Here is a 19,664-nt window from a genome sequence, read left to right on the forward strand (position 1 = left end):
GAGAGGACGGAGAGACAGTGCAGCGGCAGGGTATTGTTGTAGAGAGGAGGCAGAGACAGTGGATCAGCAGGGTATTGTTGAGGAGGCAGAGACATTGGAGCAGCAGGGTATTGTTGTGGAGAGGAGGCAGAGACAGTGGATCAGCAGGGTATTGTTGAGGAGGCAGAGACAGTGGAACGGCAGGGTATTGTTGTGGAGAGTAGGCAGAGACAGTGGAGCAGCAGGGTATTGTTGAGGAGAGGAGGCAGATACAGTGGAGCAGCAGGGTATTGTTGTGGAGAGGAGGCAGAGACAGTGGAGCAGCAGGGTATTGTTGAGGAGAGGAGGCAGAGACAGTGGAGCAGCAGGGTATTGTTGTGGAGAGGAGGCAGAGACAGTCGAGCAGCAGGATATTTTTGAGGAGAGGAGGCAGAGACAGTGGGTTAGCAGGGTATTGTTGTGGAGAGGAGGCAGAGACAGTGGATCAGCAGGGTATTGTTGTAGAGAGGAGGCAGAGACAGTGGAGCGGCAGGGTATTGTTGTGGAGAGAAGACAGTGGAGCGGCAGGGTATTGTTGTGGAGATGAGGCAGTGGAGCAGCAGGGTATTGTTGTAGAGAGGAGGCAGAGACAGTCGAGCAGCAGGATATTGTTGAGGAGAGGAGGCAGAGACAGTGGGTTAGCAGGGTATTGTTGTGGAGAGGAGGCAGAGACAGTGGAGCAGCAGGGTATTGTTGAGGAGAGGAGGCAGAGACAGTGGAGCAGCAGGGTATTGTTGTGGAGAGGAAGCAGAGACAGTGGAGCAGCAGGGTATTGTTGAGGAGAGGAGGCAGAGACAGTGGAGCAGCAGGGTATTGTTGTGGAGAGGAGGCAGAGACAGTGGAGCAGCAGGGTATTGTTGAGGAGAGGAGGCAGAGACAGTGGAGCAGCAGGGTATTGTTGAGGAGGCAAAGACAGTGGAGCGGCAGGGTATTGTTGAGGAGAGGAGGCAGAGACAGTGGAGCAGCAGGATATTGTTGTGGAGAGGAGGCAGAGACAGTGGAGCAGCAGGGTATTGTTGAGGAGAGGAGGCAGAGACAGTGGAGCAGCAGGGTATTGTTGTGGAGAGGAGGCAGAGACAGTGGAGCAGCAGGGTATTGTTGAGGAGAGGAGGCAGAGACAGTGGGTTAGCAGGGTATTGTTGTAGAGAGGAGGGAGAGACAGTGGAGCAGCAGGGTATTGTTGTAGAGAGGACAGAGAGACAGTGGAGCAGCAGGGTATTGTTGTAGAGAGGACGGAGAGACAGTGCAGCGGCAGGGTATTGTTGTGGAGAGGAGGCAGAGACAGTGGAGCAGCAGGGTATTGTTGTAGAGAGGACGGAGAGACAGTGGAGCAGCAGGGTATTGTTGAGGAGATGAGGCAGAGACAGTGGAGCAGCAGGGCATTGTTGTAGAGAGGACGGAGAGACAGTGGAGCGGCAGGGTATTGTTGTAGAGAGGAGGCAGAGACAGTGGAGCGGCAGGGTATTGTTGTAGAGAGGAGAAAGTGGAGCGGCAGGTTATTGTTGTAGAGATGAGGCAGAGACAGTGGAGCAGCAGGGTATTGTTGTGGAGAGGAGGCAGAGACAGTGGAGCAGCAGGGTATTGTTGTAGAGATGAGGCAGAGACAGTGGGTTAGCAGGGTATTGTTGTGCAGAGGAGGCAGAGACAGTGGAGCAGCAGGGTATTGTTGAGGGGAGTAGACAGAGACAGTGGAGCAGCAGGGTATTGTTGTGGAGAGGACGGAGAGACAGTGCAGCGGCAGGGTATTGTTGTAGAGATGAGGCAGAGACAGTGGAGCGGCAGGGTATTGTTGTAGAGAGGAGAAAGTGGAGCGGCAGGTTATTGTTGTAGAGAGGAGGCAGAGACAGTGGAGCGGCAGGGTATTGTTGTGGAGAGGAGGCAGAGACAGTGGAGCGGCAGGGTATTGTTGTAGAGAGGAGGCAGAGACAGTGCAGCGGCAGGGTATTGTTTTGGAGAGGAGACAGTGGAGCGGCAGGGTATTGTTGTAGAGAGGAGGCAGAGACAGTGGAGCGGCAGGGTATTGTTGTGGAGAGAAGACAGTGGAGCGGCAGGGTATTGTTGTGGAGATGAGGCAGTGGAGCAGCAGGGTATTGTTGTAGAGAGGAGGCAGAGACAGTGGAGCAGCAGGGTATTGTTGTAGAGATGAGGCAGAGGCAGTGGGGCAGCAGGGTATTGTTGTAGAGATGAGGCAGAGACAGTGCCTCGGCAGGATATTGTTGTAGAGATGAGGCAGAGACAGTGGAGCAGCAGGGTATTGTTGTGGAGAGGAGGCAGAGACAGTGGAGCAGCAGGGTATTGTTGTAGAGATGAGGCAGAGACAGTGCAGCGGCAGGGTATTGTTGTGGAGAGGAGGCAGAGACAGTGCAGTGGCAGGGTATTGTTGTAGAGATGAGGTAGAGACAGTGGAGCAGCAGGGTATTGTTGAGGAGGCAGGGACAGTGGAGCAGCAGGGTATTGTTGAGGAGGCAGAGACAGTGGAGCAGCAGGGTATTGTTGAGGAGGCAGAGACAGTGGAGCAGCAGGGTATTGTTGAGGAGCGGAGGCAGAGACAGTGGAGCAGCAGGGTATTGTTGAGGAGAGGAAGCAGAGACAGTGGAGCAGCAGGGTATTGTTGAGGAGGCAGAGACAGTGGAGCGGCAGGGTATTGTTGTAGAGATGAGGCAGAGACAGTGCAGCGGCAGGGTATTGTTGTGGAGAGGAGGCAGAGACAGTGGAGCGGCAGGGTATTGTTGTAGAGATGAGGCAGAGACAGTGGAGCGGCAGGGTATTGTTGTAGAGATGAGGCAGAGACAGTGGAGCGGCAGGGTATTGTTGTGGAGAGGAGGCAGAGACAGTGGAGCAGCAGGGTATTGTTGAGGTGAGGAGACAGTGGAGTGGCAGGGTATTGTTGATGAGGCAGAGACAGTGGAGTGGCAGGGTATTGTTGAGGAGGCATAGACAGTGGAGTGGCAGGGTATTGTTGAGGAGGCATAGACAGTGGAGCGGCAGGGTATTGTTGAGGAGGCAGAGACAGAGGAGCGGCAGGGTATTGTTGAGGAGAGGAGGCAGAGACAGTGGAGCGGCAGGGTATTGTTGTAGAGATGAGGCAGAGACAGTGGAGCAGCAGGGTATTGTTGTAGAGATGAGACAGTGGAGTGGCAGGGTATTGTTGAGGAGAGGAGACAGTGGAGTGGCAGGGTATTGTTGAGGAGGCAGAGACAGTGGAGTGGCAGGGTATTGTTGAGGAGGCATAGACAGTGGAGCGGCAGGGTATTGTTGAGGAGGCAGAGACAGTGGAGCGGCAGGGTATTGTTGAGGAGAGGAGGCAGAGACAGTGGAGCGGCAGGGTATTGTTGTAGAGATGAGGCAGAGACAGTAGAGCAGCAGGGTATTGTTGTAGAGATGAGACAGTGGAGCAGCAGGGTATTGTTGTAGAGAGGAGGCAGAAACAGTGGAGCAGCAGGGTATTGTTGTAGAGAGGAGGCAGAGACAGTGGAGCAGCAGGGTATTGTTGTAGAGATGAGGCAGAGACAGTGGAGCAGCAGGGTATTGTTGTAGAGAGGAGGCAGAGACAGTGGAGCGGCAGGGTATTGTTGTAGAGATGAGGCAGAGACAGTGAAGCAGCAGGGTATTGTTGTAGAGATGAGGCAGAGACAGCGGAGCAAATCAAATCAAATCAAATCAAATTTTATTTGTCACATACACATGGTTAGCAGATGTTAATGCGAGTGTAGCGAAATGCTTGTGCTTCTAGTTCCCACAATGCAGTAATAACCAACAAGTAATCTAACTAACAATTCCTAATCTACTGTCTTATACACAGTGTAAGGGGATAAAGAATATGTACATAAGGATATATGAATGAGTGATGGTACAGAGCAGCATAGGCAAGATACAGTAGATGGTATCGAGTACAGTATATACATGTGAGATGAGTATGTAAACAAAGTGGCATAGTTAAAGTGGCTAGTGATACATGTATTACATAAGGATGCAGTCGATGATATAGAGTACAGTATATAGGTATGCATATGAGATGTATAATGTAGGGTAAGTAACATTATATAAGGTAGCATTGTTTAAAGTGGCTAGTGATATATTTACAACATTTCCCATCAATTCCCATTATTAAAGTGGCTGGAGTTGAGTCAGTGTCAGTGTGTAGGCAGCAGCCACTCAATGTTAGTGGTGGCTGTTTAACAGTCTGATGGCCTTGAGATAGAAGCTGTTTTTCAGTCTCTCGGTCCCAGCTTTGATGCACCTGTACTGACCTCACCTTCTGGATGATAGCGGGGTGAACAGGCAGTGGCTCGGGTGGTAGATGTCCTTGATGATCTTTATGGCCTTCCTGTAACATCGGATGGTGTAGGTGTCCTGGAGGGCAGGTAGTTTGCCCCCGATGATGCGTTGTGCAGACGTCACTACCCTCTGGAGAGCCTTACGGTTGAGGGCGGAGCAGTTGCCGTACCAGGCGGTGACACAGCCCGCCAGGATGCTCTCGATTGTGCCTCTGTAGAAGTTTGTGAGTGCTTTTGGTGACAAGCCGAATTTCTTCAGCCTCCTGAGGTTGAAGAGGCGCTGCTGCGCCTTCTTCACGATGCTGTCTGTGTGAGTGGACCAATTCAGTTTGTCTGTGATGTGTATGCCGAGGAACTTAAAACTTGCTACTCTCTCCACTACTGTTCCATCGATGTGGATAGGGGGTGTTCCCTCTGCTGTTTCCTGAAGTCCACAATCATCTCCTTAGTTTTGTTGACGTTGAGTGTGAGGTTATTTTCCTGACACCACACTCCGAGGGCCCTCACCTCCTCCCTGTAGGCCGTCTCGTCGTTGTTGGTAATCAAGCCTACCACTGTTGTGTCATCCGCAAACTTGATGATTGAGTTGGAGGCGTGCGTGGCCACGCAGTCATGGGTGAACAGGGAGTACAGGAGAGGGCTCAGAATGCACCCTTGTGGGGCCCCAGTCTTGAGGATCAGCGGGGAGGAGATGTTGTTACCTACCCTCACCACCTGGGGGCGGCCCGTCAGGAAGTCCAGTACCCAGTTGCACAGGGCGGGGTCGAGACCCAGGGTCTCGAGCTTGATGACGAGCTTGGAGGGTACTATGGTGTTGAATGCCGAGCTGTAGTCGATGAACAGCATTCTCACATAGGTATTCCTCTTGTCCAGATGGGTTAGGGCAGTGTGCAGTGTGGTTGAGATTGCATCGTCTGTGGACCTATTTGAGCGGTAAGCAAATTGGAGTGGGTCTAGGGAGTCAGGTAGGGTGGAGGTGATATGGTCCTCGACTAGTCTCTCAAAGCACTTCATGATGACGGAAGTGAGTGCTACGGGGCGGTAGTCGTTTAGCTCAGTTACCTTAGCTTTCTTGGGAACAGGAACGATGGTGGCCCTCTTGAAGCATGTGGGAACAGCAGACTGGTATAGGGATTGATTGAATATGTCCGTAAACACACCAGCCAGCTGGTCTGCGCATGCTCTGAGGGTGCGGCTGGGGATGCCGTCTGGGCCTGCAGCCTTGCGAGGGTTAACACGTTTAAATGTTTTACTCACCTCGGCTGCAGTGAAGGAGAGACCGCATTTTTCCGTTGCAGGCAGTGTCAGTGGCACTGTATTGTCCTCAAAGCGGGCAAAAAAGTTATTTAGTCTGCCTGGGAGCAAGACATCCTGGTCCGTGACTGGGCTGGATTTCTTCCTGTAGTCCGTGATTGACTGTAGACCCTGCCACATGCCTCTTGTGTCTGAGCCATTGAATTGGGATTCTACTTTGTCTCTGTACTGACGCTTAGCTTGTTTGATAGCCTTACGGAGGGAATAGCTGCATTGTTTGTATTCAGTCATGTTACCAGACACCTTGCCCTGATTGAAAGCAGTGGTTCACACTTTCAGTTTCACACGAATGCTGCCATCAATCCAAGGTTTCTGGTTAGGGAATGTTTTAATCGTTGCTATGGGAACGACATCTTCAACGCACGTTCTAATGAACTCGCACACCGAATCAGCGTATTCGTCAATGTTGTTATTTGACGCAATACGAAACATGTCCCAGTCCACGTGATGGAAGCAGTCTTGGAGTGTGGAGTCAGCTTGGTCGGACCAGCGTTGGACAGACCTCAGCGTGGGAGCTTCTTTTTTTAGCTTTTGTCTGTAGGCAGGTATCAGCAAAATGGAGTTGTGGTCAGCTTTTCCGAAAGGGGGGCGGGGCAGGGCCTTATATGCGTCGCAGAATTTAGAGTAACAGTGATCCAAGGTTTTTCCGCCCCTGGTTGCGCAATCGATATGCTGATAAAATTTAGGGAGTCTTGTTTTCAGATTAGCCTTGTTAAAATCCCCAGCAACGATGAATGCAGCCTCCGGATAAATGGTTTCCAGTTTGCAAAGAGTTAAATAAAGTTCGTTCAGAGCCATCCATGTGTCTGCTTGGGGGGGATATATACGGCTGTGATTATAATCGAAGAGTATTCTCTTGGTAGGTAATGCGGTCTACATTTGATTGTGAGGAATTCTAAATCAGGTGAACAGAAGGATTTGAGTTCCTGTATGTTTCTTTCATCGCACCATGCCTCGTTAGCCATAAGGCATACACCCCCACCCCTCTTCTTACCAGAAAGGTGTTTGTTTCTGTCGGCGCGATGCGTGGAGAAACCCGTTGGCTGCACCGCATCGGATAGCGTCTCTCCAGTGAGCCATGTTTCCGTGAAGCACAGAACGTTACAGTCTCTGATGTCCCTCTGGAATGCTACCCTTGCTTGGATTTCATCAACCTTGTTGTCAAGAGACTGGACATTGGCAAGAAGAATGCTAGGAAGTGGGGCACGATGTCCCCGTCTCCGTAGTCTAACCAGAAGACCGCTACGTTTCCCTCTTTTTTTTCGGAGTCGTTTTTTGGGGTCGCTACATACGATCCATTCCGTTGTCCTGTTTGTAAGGCAGAACACAGGATCCGCGTCGCGAAAAACATATTCTTGGTCGTACTGATGGTGAGTTGACGCACAGTAGTTCTTCTCGGCTGTATGTAATGTAACCTAAGATGACCTGAGGTACTAATGTAAGAAATAACACGTAAAAAAAAAAAAAAACTGCATAGTTTCCTAGGAACGCGAAGCGAGGCTGCCATCTCTGTCAGAAGTTCCGGAGCAGCAGGGTATTGTTGTAGAGAGGAGGCAGAGACAGTGGAGCGGCAGGGTATTGTTGAGGAGAAGAGGCAGAGACAGTGGAGCGGCAGGGTATTGTTGAGGAGAGGAGGCAGAGACAGTGGAGCGGCAGGGTATTGTTGAGGAGAAGAGGCAGAGACAGTGGAGCGGCAGGGTATTGTTGTAGAGAGGAGGCAGAGACAGTGCAGCGGCAGAGTATTGTTGTAGAGAGGAGGCAGAGACAGTGGAGCGGCAGGGTATTGTTGTAGAGAGGAGGCAGAGACAGTGGAGCGGCAGGGTATTGTTGTAGAGAGGAGGCAGAGACAGTGGAGCGTGGAGACTTAGCGTGGGTGGGCCACGGTTAAGACTTGGACCCCAACCAAAATAATGAAAGAAAATGTGACAAGGTAGAATAAAGGCCCTGCATAGATTAACACCAGTTACTTGTTCTTGATGGCTGCAGTAATTGCCTTATAACGCTGAAAACACGCTTAAGTGTGTTTTAAGGAATTAATTAACAACTTTATTTTTTTGTTTAGAGTGATACGGCACTTACCGGGAAATTTCCAGCAAATAGCAGCATTCCTCAGGAGGAGTTTATGTCTTGGCTGTAGCCTAACAGACAGTCTGCTCTGCAGGCCTATTTACTGGATGTTGTTCTAAATGAATTCTGTTTGAATTCATCAATGCCTGCTGATTTACACATTATTGTTATCAAAGCTTGTCTAAGACGACTACCAGACCCTCTCTTTGTGAGCAACAGCTGGATCGTAACAAGGTTCACAGGCAGTGCAGACCACTGGATAGCCTGCGCACCACAGCCCCAGCCACCCGCCTACACGCAACCAGAAAACTTTATTAAACAACATCTAGAAATACATAAGCTTAAGCATCGTGAGCATAATGTATTCATTCCTAATTGGTGTGCCTGCAGCCCAGTCAACCCTTCCTCTTCCTAGCCCCCCTCCCTTCCTTGCTAAGCTTGCTGAAGGGATGGGCCTGCAGCCCTGCGTCGAACCCAATAGGGGGGCGGAGTACAAACCTCCAGGGCTGAGCTGTGGGGGGCTGCACATATTTAAACCTGCTATGAATATTCACCACAGCCCGCCAGGGATGGCTGTTATAAAATACCATCCAGCCCCGCTCTGTCTCTCTCCCTCTCTGTCCTCTGGCAAAACCCAGACAGAATTATTAATAAATAACATGAAAATGTAAAAACTTGCCCCAGGTGGCAATGTGGAACAGAGAGAGTGGTGGAATAAAGAACAAAAGATGGTAGAGAAAGAGGGAGAGGAGGAGAGGGAGAGGAGAGGAGGAGAGGGAGAGAAGGACAGGGAGAGGGAGCAGAGGGAGAGGAGCAGAGGGAGAGGAGCAGAGGGAGAGGAGGAGCGGGAGAGAAGGACAGGGAGAGAACAGTGAGAGGGAGCAGAGGGAGAGAGGGACAGGGAGAGGAGGAGAGGGAGCAGAGGACATCGAGAGGAGGAGAGAGAGAGAAGAAGAGGGAGTAGCTAACTATCTATATATGAGTGAGTGTGACATGTGCTCTCATGAGTCACTGTGCTGTTGTTTTGTGTTGACAGTGAGAAGGTGTTAGGTCTAGTTTAAACTCACAGAACACAGGAAGATAAGAAGAGGATGTGGAAAATGGAGTGAGAAGACAAAAAGAGTGAGGAGAAAAATTAGAGAAGGAAGGAGAAAGATATCATTAAGAGATAGATGGAGCGGGAGGACATAGAGAGATGACTAAATGCACAGACAGGTACAGGTACAGGTACAGGTAGAGGTAGAGTTACAGGTACAGGTAGAGTTAGAGATACAGGTAGAGGTACAGGTAGAGTTACAGGTACAGGTAGAGTTACAGGTACAGGTAGAGGTACAGGTAGAGTTAGAGATACAGGTAGAGTTACAGGTACAGGTAGAGGTAGAGTTACAGGTAGAGTTAGAGACACAGGTAGATGTAGAGTTACAGGTACAGGTAGAGGTAGAGTTACAGGTACAGGTAGAGTTAGAGTTACAGGTAGAGTTAGAGATACAGGTAGAGGTAGAGTTACAGGTAGAGTTACAGGTACAGGTAGAGTTAGAGATACAGGTAGAGGTAGAGTTACAGGTACAGGTAGAGTTAGAGATACAGATACAGGTAGAGGTACAGGTAGAGTTACAGGTACGGGTACAGGTAGAGGTACTGTTAGAGGTAAAGGTAGAGGTACAGGTAGAGTTAGAGTTACAGGTACAGGTAGAGTTACAGGTAGAGTTACAGGTACAGGTAGAGGTACAGGTAGAGTTAGAGATACAGGTAGAGGTAGAGTTACAGGTAGAGTTAGAGATACAGGTAGAGGTACAGGTAGAGGTACAGGTACAGGTAGAGTTACAGGTACGGGTACAGGTAGAGGTACAGGTAGAGTTACAGGTACGGGTACAGGTAGAGGTAGAGGTACTGTTAGAGGTAAAGGTGGAGGTACAGGTAGAGTTACAGGTACAGGTAGAGTTAGAGATATCGGTAGAGGTAGAGGTAGAGTTACAGGTACAAGTAGAGGTACAGGTAGAGTTACAGGTACAGGTACGTACTGGTAATCCGTCTGGCCCCGCAGCCATGTGTATGTTGACCTGTTTAAAGGCCTTACTCACGTCCGCTATGGAGAGCGTGATCACACAGTGGTCCGGAACAGCTGATGCTCTCATGCATACCTCAGTGTTGCTTGCCTCAAAGCGAGCATAGAGTGATTTGGCTCGTCTGGTAGGCTCGTGTCACTCGGCAACTCGCGGCTGTGCTTCCCTTTGTAGTCTGTAATAGTTTGCAAGCCCTGCCACATCCGAGCGTCGGAGCCGGTGTAGTAGGATTCAATCTTAGTCCTGTATTGATCCTTTGCCTGTTTGATGGTTCGTCAGAGGGCATAGCGGGATTTCTTTTAATCTTCCGGGTTAGAGTCCCGCACCTTGAAAGCGGCAGCTCTACCCTTTCGCTCAGTGCGAATGTTGCCTGTAATCCATGGCTTCTGGTTGGGGTATGTATGTACAGTCACTGTGGGGATGACGTCCTCAATGCACTTATTGATAAAGCCAGTGACTGATGTGGTGTACTCCTCAATGTCATCGGAAGAATCCTGAAACATGTTCCAATCTGTGATAGCAAAACAGTCCTGTAGTTTAGCATCTGCTTCATCTGACCATTTTTTTATAGAGTCACTGGTACTTCCTGCTTTAATTTTTGCTTGTAAGCAGGAATCAGGAGGATAGAGTTGTGGTCGAATTTACCACATGGAGGGCGAGGGAGAGCTTTGTACGCGTCTCTGTGTGTGGAGTACAGGTGATCTAGAATTTTTTTCCCCTCTGGTTGCAGATTTAACATGTTGATAGAGATTTGGTAGAACTGATTTAAGTTTCCCTGCATTAAAGTCTCCGGCCACTAGGAGCGCAGCCTCTGGGTGAGTGGTTTCCTGTTTGCTTATTTCCTTATACAGCTGACTGAGTGTGGGCTTAGTGTCAGCATCTGTCTGTGGTGGTAAATAAACAGCCACGAAAAGTATACCTGAGAACTCTCTAGGCAAGTAGCGTGGCCTGCAGTTTATCACAATATATTCCACTTCAGGCGAGCAAAATCTAGAGACTTCCTTCGATTTTGTGCACCAGCTGCTGTTTACAAACATGCACAGATCGTCGCCCCCATCTTACAGGAGTGTGCTGTTCTATCATGCCGTAATTCACGTCGTAATTCAGCCACAATTCCGTGAAGCATAGGATATTACAGTTTTTGATGTCCCGTTGGTAGGATATTCGTGATCATACCTCGTCTAGTTTATTGTCCAATGATGCATGTTGGCGAATAGTATTGACGGTAACGGCAGCTTTCCTAGTTGTCTTCTGCGGGTCCGGACGGGGCATTCGGCTCTTTGTCCTCTGCGTCACTTCCTTTTGCGGACAATTGGGATGTCTGCCCTGTGGGTTATTTGGAGAATATCATGTGAGTCCTACTTGCTGCTGTTGCTGCTGTAGAAAAATCTTTGTCTAATCCGAGGTGAGCGATCGCTGTCCTGATATCCAGAAGCACTTTGTCTAATCCGAGGTGAGTGATCGCTGTCCTGAAATCTAGAAGCTCTTTGTCTAATCCGAGGTGAGCGATCGCTGTCCTGATGTCCAGAAGCTCTTAGTCTAATCCGAGGTGAGCGATCGCTGTCCTGATGTCCAGAAGCTCTTAGTCTAATCCGAGGTGAGCGATCGCTGTCCTGATGTCCAGAAGCTCTTTGTCTAATCCGAGGTGAGCGATCGCTGTCCTGATATCCAGAAGCTCTTTGTCTAATCCGAGGTGAGCGATCGCTGTCCTGATGTCCAGAAGCTCTTAGTCTGATCCGAGGTGAGCGATCGCTGTCCTGATGTCCAGAAGCTCTTTGTCTAATCCGAGGTGAGCGATCGCTGTCCTGATATCCAGAAGCTCTTTGTCTAATCCGAGGTGAGCGATCGCTGTCCTGATATCCAGAAGCTCTTTGTCTAGTCTGAGGTGAGTGATCGCTGTCCTGATATCCAGAAGCTCTTTGTCTAATCCGAGGTGAGCGATCGCTGTCCTGATGTCCAGAAGCTCTTTGTCTAGTCTGAGGTGAGTGATCGCTGTCCTGATATCCAGAAGCTCTTTGTCTAGTCTGAGGTGAGTGATCGCTGTCCTGATATCCAGAAGCTCTTTGTCTAATCCGAGGTGAGCGATCGCTGTCCTGATATCCAGAAGCTCTTTGTCTAGTCTGAGGTGAGTGATCGCTGTCCTGATATCCAGAAGCTCTTTGTCTAATCCGAGGTGAGCGATCGCTGTCCTGATATCCAGAAGCTCTTTGTCTAATCCGAGGTGAGTGATCGCTGTCCTGATATCCAGAAGCTCTTTGTCTAGTCTGAGGTGAGTGATCACTGTCCTGATATCCAGAAGCTCTTTGTCTAATCCGAGGTGAGCGATCGCTGTCCTGATATCCAGAAGCTCTTTGTCTAATCCGAGTTGAGCGATCGCTGTCCTGATATCCAGAAGCTCTTTTCTGCCGTAAGATACTGTTGCAGAAACATTATGTACAAAATCATTTACATTTTATTACGGAAAAAAACACATAATACACATAAAAGCACAATTGGTTAGGAGACAATAAAATGGCGGCCATCTCCTCCGGCGCCATCACTGTACTGAGGTAGATGAAGGACAGGAGAGAGAAGACCTTATCCAGTCACTGTACTGAGGTAGATGAAGGACAGGAGAGAGAAGACCTTATCCAGTCACTGTACTGAGGTAGATAAAGGACAGAGAAGACCTTATCCAGTCACTGTACTGAGGTAGATGAAGGACAGAGAAGACCTTATCCAGTCACTGTACTGAGGTAGATGAAGGACAGGAGAGAGAAGACCTTATCCAGTCACTGTACTGAGGTAGATGAAGGACAGAGAAGACCTTATCCAGTCACTGTACTGAGGTAGATGAAGGACAGAGAAGACCTTATCCAGTCACTGTACTGAGGTGGATGATGGACAGAGGAGAGAGAGAGAGTGACAGATAGAGATTATGTAACAGTCAGTGGTAAAGGTAGAATTAGCCATTGCTTGCGTACTGTACTGAGGTTGAGATGTGCAGGTGTCTGATGCCCGGTGTAGGAAACTGGCGGGAGTTGATGTAGGAGACCTTCCTCAGAGCAGCGTTCATGTTCTCCAGATCCTCGCCCTCCATCACCAGGATCGACTGGGCTGGGTTGAAGTGGAACTGAGAGAGAAGAGAGAGAGCGACAGAGGGAGACAGAGAGAAAAAGAGAGAGAGAGGGAGAGAGAGACGGCGAGAGAACACATCAGACTTTACCACAGTGTAACCCACACTGAAAAAACTGTGTGTCTGAGTGTGTCTAAGTGTGTGTACAGCATAAGTATGTGTCTGAGTGTGTCCGATTGAGTGTGTTTGAGTGTACATCATGAGGGTGTGTTCATTCTTCTTCTCTGTTTGAGGGATCATAAGCTTATTGTGTTGCTCAGACACACTCAGACACAGCTCTGGGTCCCAGTGGACATGATGCACTGAGTCTCAGTCTCACTGAAGAGGCTTTATGCTGCTGATACCACAGCCTCATTCACACACAGCAGCAAAGACACAACGCTTCAGGGAGCTCTCTCCGTTTCCTTTTATCCCTCTGTTCTCCCCCTCTCTCTCCTCTCGTCCTCTCCTTCTCCTGTGATTGTATTGTCAAGGCTCCCACCTGATCCTAAACACTATCCTTAAGCTGTACTAGACTCAGGAGACCTGTGGAAAAGTGGCGCCACAAAAAGAAAATGAAATCATTTGAAAAAGAAAGTGAACTAGTCCTGCAGAGTTTTACCTCCCTTCAACTCCTCTCCTCTCCCTCTCATCCTATCACTCTACCTTAAAAGGTTGACAGGATTTAATCATGGAACAACAGTCCAAAGAGTTCTACAATAAGGCCTCTCTCTTCTCTTTATTTCCTCCCTCTCTCTCTATACTGGGAGATGAATCAGCTTCAGACTGTAAGGGGGGAGGAAGGAGGGAAGGACGTGGGGATAGAAAGGGGGTAGGCGAGGAAAGGAAGGGGAGACTAAGTGTTTTAACATATGTTTGAATATACAGTATATCAGCATTTGAATGCGTTTACTGTCTGTCTGTCTGTCAGTCGGCCGTTCGGTCGGTCGGTCGGCCGCCTTACCTTGATGCCCTTGCCCAGGCTCTCCAGTGAGTTGATGTCCAGTCCTTCCTTACAGGCCTGTAGACAGGAGATTACCTTCTGGCTCTCTATCTTCCCTGGCCTGATGGTCAGCCCTGACAGACTGCCCCGGAAGTACTGAGTGAACCGCGGCATCGTCACCTCACCACCTACACACAGAAGACACAGTTCATGAATAATAACTACATACAGTTCCACTATTATGATGTAGAACGGAAGGAAATCCTTTCAGACACATCAATAGCCAATGACTAAAAAGTCAGTAAGTGACAAAAGCACACAGTAATCTCACTGTTAATGGCCTTCGAAAACTTCAGGTCTCCCAGCATGCACTTTAATCAGACAGGTCCTGAGTCAGTCCCCCCTCTCTCAATGCCACTACTAATGTACTGTTACTGTACTGTCTGTGACATTACTAGGCAGATGGGCTGGCGACATTCCACTGATCCCAGGTCATTTCTCAGACCAGGAGGTTTGTGTGTTTCACTGTGAGCCTGTTGGCAGCACCACGCCAAGCACAATTTTAATTACCTTCAGGATATGGTTAAGGGAGAGAGAGAGGGTTTAAACTGCAGCCTGCCACCTGCCTGGTCTCTCATGTCTGGGTAGACAGGCACTTCCCTTCAGCATGCAGTGTACAGGCTGCATGATAAAACACACAGAGAAAAACACGCACGCAAAAGCACACTTTCTCTAAGAGAATGAGGGCTGGAAAGAACAACATCACCATTAGAGAGAGGGCAGAAAGGACAGCAAACGCTGTTTCTCTACAAGACTGTGTGAACTCTGCCTTAGTGCAAACGGTCAATCTGCTGGCCTGAACAATAATCCACTGACTCTATAGACACACTGAACTTTCTCTATCAAACTTCAAACATTTTTCTTCCCTTTTTTCATGTCAATTTCTTTCCTTCTAAAATGCCAATTCCATCACACAGTTTCCCATCCCGTCACCACTAGCTCAGAGAGGCTATGCGTTATGCAAATGAGCACTTATAAAACGCTAATGTAAAATAAACAAATCACGTCGCAAATTCCTTCACAGCCAGGGAGAATAATCATTCCTCATCTGCGATTACCACAGAAAGCCTGAGACAGACTCCTCCAGAAGTTTGAAGGAACATTCACTAGAGCTTGTCAGTGGAGGTGGTCGCTAGCAGCTAGTGTCTTTGAAAAGGCAATGGTCAGAGCTAATAGCGCTGTGTAAAGATAACAGGGTGGTTACTGAGGGCTTAGTTCCCTTCAGAGAGGCCTAATGGTCGCTGACCTCCATCTCTATTCAAGGTCTTCTAATCCCTTCTTCAGGGCTACCCAACTCCATCTGCCATTCAACTCCATCTGCCATTCACCTCCATCTGCCATTCACCTCCATCTGTCATTCAACTCCATCTGTCATTCACCTCCATCTGCCATTCAACTCCATCTGTCATTCAACTCCATCTGCCATTCACCCCCATCTGCCATTCAACTCCATCTGTCATTCAACTCCATCTGCCATTCAACTCCATCTGCCATTCAACTCCATCTGCCATTCACCTCCATCTGTCATTCAACTCCATCTGCCATTCACCTCCATCTGTCATTCAACTCCATCTGTCATTCAACTCCATCTGTCATTCAACTCCATCTGCCATTCAACTCCATCTGCCATTCACCTCCATCTGTCATTCAACTCCATCTGCCATTCACCTCCATCTGTCATTCAACTCCATCTGCCATTCCCCTCCATCTGTCATTCAACTCCATCTGCCATTCACCTCCATCTGCCATTCAACTCCATCTGCCATTCAACTTCATCTGCCATTCACCTCCATCTGTCATTCAACTCCATCTGCCATTCAACTCCATCTGCCATTCACCTCCATCTGTCATTCAACTCCATCTGCCATTCACCTCCATCTGTCATTCAACTCCATCTGCCATTCAACTCCATCTGCCATTCACCTCCATCTGTCATTCAACTCCATCTGCCATTCACCTCCATCTGTCATTCAACTCCATCTGCCATTCAACTCCATCTGCCATTCACCTCCATCTGTCATTCAACTCCATCTGCCATTCAACGAAAGAGAAGAAAAACATCAGTTGTGGAAAGGAGAAGTAATCTTCTCTTCTCTCCTCTCCTCTCCTCTCCTCTCCTCTCCTCTCCTCTCCTCTCCTCTCCTCTCCTCTCCTCTCCTCTCCTCTCCTCTCCTCTCCTCTCCTCTCCTCTCCTCTCCTCTCCTCTTCTCTTCTCCTCTCCTCTCCTCAACCGTTCCTCTCCTCCTCTCCTCCACTCTTCTCCTCCTGTCCTGCCACCCTGTTGAAAATGGCCTGATCTATTTCGACACATCATTTAGGGCTACCCATCATTACACACATTCATACAGTCATTTAGCAACAGTAACAGTAGGCTCTACTGTAGTAGAAGTGACCTGTTATCTATTCTTTAACTGGGCTTTGCTGAAGACAGCTTGATTGTATCTCCACTGTTCAACTTCATTGTGCATCGAAGATGGATTAAAAGCTTCTGGCAGTCAGGTTCATTCACTTTCAAAAATACACATCATGCACATAGAACTTCAACTTTGTAAGACTGGAGAGAGCAAAGCTGACACCACTTGTCCAGTCGGCTTAACTGATCAGCTGTCAGGTCAGATCCCCCAAACATTTCCCCACATCGAACCAGTCAACAGTGGCACACAACAGGGGCAAGACATTGGTTGCAGATCATCATAGTCATCATTTTCCAGCCAGGTCACCCGTCATACAAGTCAGTATTCGACATCCATCCATGTCTGAAGACGTTTGAAGATGACGTTGAAACCGGCCACTAGGGGCAACTGTGAGAGCTGTTAGCTTCAAGTTGGTTTAGGTTTTGCTAGGGTGTCGTGGACGGGGATGGTGGATGGGTGTAAATATCGGATTATAAGGGATGCATGTTCGAATCCAGCGATAGAATGTTGTTTTTTATATGTTTGTTTTAAGCCTATCCCAAACCTTAACCATTCAGAGTTAATGCCTAAACGTAACCTCTTTCAGCTAGGGGGCACTATTTTTATGTTTGGAAAAATAACGTTCCTAAAGTAAACAGCCTATTTCTCAGGCCCAAATGCTAGAATATGCATAGATTTGACAGATTAGGATAGAAAACACTCTAAAGTTTTCAAAACTGTCCAAATATTGTCTGTGAGTGTAACAGAACTGATATTGCAGGCGAAAACCTGAGGAAAATCAAACCAGAAAGTGGCTTCTATTTTGAAAGCTCCATGTTCCATAGCCTGCCTTCGCTCCATTTAAAGGGATATCAACCAGATTCCTTTCCCTATCGCTTCCTCAAGGTGTCAACAGTCTTTAGACATAGTTTCAGGCTTTTATTTTGAAAATGAGCGAGAAAGATAACATGACGTCAGTGGATAGCTGGGTGTTCGCATGAGTTTTGCTTGCGCAACAGAGTGGGGCAGCCATTGTCTCTCCCTCTCCTACTGAAAAAGAGGCAGTGCCGGTTGATATATTATCAATTATATACTTTTAAAACAACCTGAGGATTGATTATAAAAAACGTTTGACATGTTTCTGTGGACATTACAGATACTATTTGGAATTTTCGTCTGCGATGTCGTGACCGCTCAAGCCTGTGGATTTCTGAACATAACACGCCAAACAAATGGAGGTATTTTGGATATAAAAATAATCTTTATGGAACAAAAGGAACATTTGTGTAACTGGGAGTCTTGTGAGTGAAAACATCCGAAGATCATCAAGAGAGATTAATTTTATTGCTTTTCTGATTTTCGTGACCAAGCTACTTTGATGCTAGGTGTTCATAATGTTTTGTCTAGTGATCGATAAACTCACACAAACGCTTGGATTGCTTTCGCTATAAAGCATATTTTCAAAATCTGACACGACAGGCGGATTAACAACATGCTACGGTGTGTTTTGCTATATTGCACTTCTGATTTCATGAATATAAACATTTTTAGTAATTTTTATTTTATTTGGCGCTTTGCAATTCAGTGGTTGTTGATGAAAATGATCCCGCTAAAGGGATCCGTGCGTCAAGAAGTTAAGTTTAAAAACGTCTAAATTTAACATTTGAGAAACATGAAAGTCTAATTCTGACGTGAATTAGACGTTCATGTTGATCTATAATATTTTTTGATCATTTATCATCAGCATCATCATCATTGTCATCATCATCACCTTGCCAGCAGGCACCCAAAGTAAGCTGCACGTCAATCTGAGATGGGTGGATCGGCCAATCGTCTGTCACCAGGTAAGGGTCGAAGGTCACTCCGTCCACGTAGAGTGTCACCACAGGAAACTCCACATTAATGACGTAATAGTGCCACTCCTTATCACAGATCTGCACCGGAAAAAGACAGAGAGTGAGTGAAAGAGAGAGAGAGAGCGAGTGAAAGAGACAGGAACAGAGAGAGAGAGTGAGCATAGCCTTGCTATTGAGAAAGGCTGCAGTAGGCAGACCTGGCTCTCAAGAAAAGACAGGCTATGTGCACACTGCCCACAAAATGAGGTGGAAACTGAGCTGCACTTCCTAACCTCCTGACAAATGTATGACCATTTTAGAGACACCTATTTCCCTCAGACTACACAGACCCACAAAGAATTCGAAAACAAATCCAATTTTTATAAACTCCCATATCTGTTGGGGGAAATATCAGTGTGCCATCACAGCAGCAATATGTGTGACCTGTTGCCAGGTCAACCAGTGAAGAACAAACACCATTGTAAATACATTTTATTTTCCCTTTTGTAGTTTAATTATTTGCACATAATTTTAACACTGTACATAGCCATACTATGACATTTGAAATGTGTTTATTCCTTTGAAACTAATTGTAGAACTCTTTGGACTGTTAAATCCTGTCAGCCTTTTAAGGTAGAGTGATTGGATGAGAGGGAGAGGAGTTGAAGGGAGGTAAAACTCTGCAGGACTAGTTCACTTTATCTTCATTCATTTTTGATTGATTATTTCACTTTTGTTCATTATCTATTTCACTTGCTTTGGCAATGTAAACATATGTTTATCATGCTAATAAAGCCATTTGAATTGAGAGAGAGAGAAAAGGGGAGAGATGAGAAGGGGGTGTTAGATAAACATAATCACAAGAAGTTCCATCAGCTCTTTCTTTATAAGAAGAGCATAGTTCGTTTTGTGAGGCAGATACAGTATAAAGGCTTGTGCTGGGTCTGTCGATCAGTTTGTGCCACTGGTTGTGGTTTAGGGAGAGCTTATGGAGGTTTATAGCACCCATGCAGGCTGTCTGTCTGAGGGGGACTGAAAGCTCTGAGATGGGCTAAACACACCTCTAATGTTGCCCTGCGAGGACAGCAGATGGGTAGGCCGTCATTTCACTTAGGGCATGACGAGCACTGCTCACAGCAGGGGTAGTCCCGCTCTGTATGGAGTAACTCTGACACTCTCTAGGGGTAGTCCTGCTCTGTATGGAGTAACTCTGACACTCGGGGTAGTCCTGCTCTGTATGGAGTAACTCTGACACTCGGGGTAGTCCTGCTCTGTATGGAGTAACTCTGACACTCTCTAGGGGTAGTTCTGCTCTGTTTGGAGTAACTCTGACACTCTCTAGGGGTAGTCCTGCTCTATATGTAGTAACCCTGACACTCTTGAGGGGTAGTCCTGCTCTGTATGGAGTAACTCTGACACTCGGGGTAGTCCTGCTCTGTTTGGAGTAACTCTGACACTCTCTAGGGGTAGTCCTGCTCTGTATGGAGTAACTCTGACACTCTCTAGGGGTAGTTCTGCTCTGTTTGGAGTAACTCTGACACTCTCTAGGGGTAGTCCTGCTCTATATGTAGTAACCCTGACACTCTTGAGGGGTAGTCCT

At 47.8% G+C, this 19,664-nt stretch overlaps 1 protein-coding gene across 1 annotated transcript in view; it reads right to left on the reverse strand.

Annotated features, from left to right (window-relative positions):
• Positions 1-19,664, reverse strand: part of LOC135553107 (calsyntenin-2-like) — a 509,523-nt gene that overhangs the window by 22,653 nt on the left and 467,206 nt on the right. The window contains exons 9-11 of the mRNA XM_064985212.1: positions 18,001-18,163; positions 13,798-13,964; positions 12,703-12,851 (exon numbers count right to left, since the gene is read on the reverse strand). Of these exons, the coding sequence (XP_064841284.1) occupies positions 12,703-12,851; positions 13,798-13,964; positions 18,001-18,163 (479 nt within the window). The remainder of the gene's footprint in view (positions 1-12,702; positions 12,852-13,797; positions 13,965-18,000; positions 18,164-19,664) is intronic.

Source organism: Oncorhynchus masou, chromosome 13 (genome assembly GCF_036934945.1).
Source record: "Oncorhynchus masou masou isolate Uvic2021 chromosome 13, UVic_Omas_1.1, whole genome shotgun sequence".
Taxonomy (NCBI): Eukaryota; Metazoa; Chordata; class Actinopteri; order Salmoniformes; family Salmonidae; genus Oncorhynchus; species Oncorhynchus masou.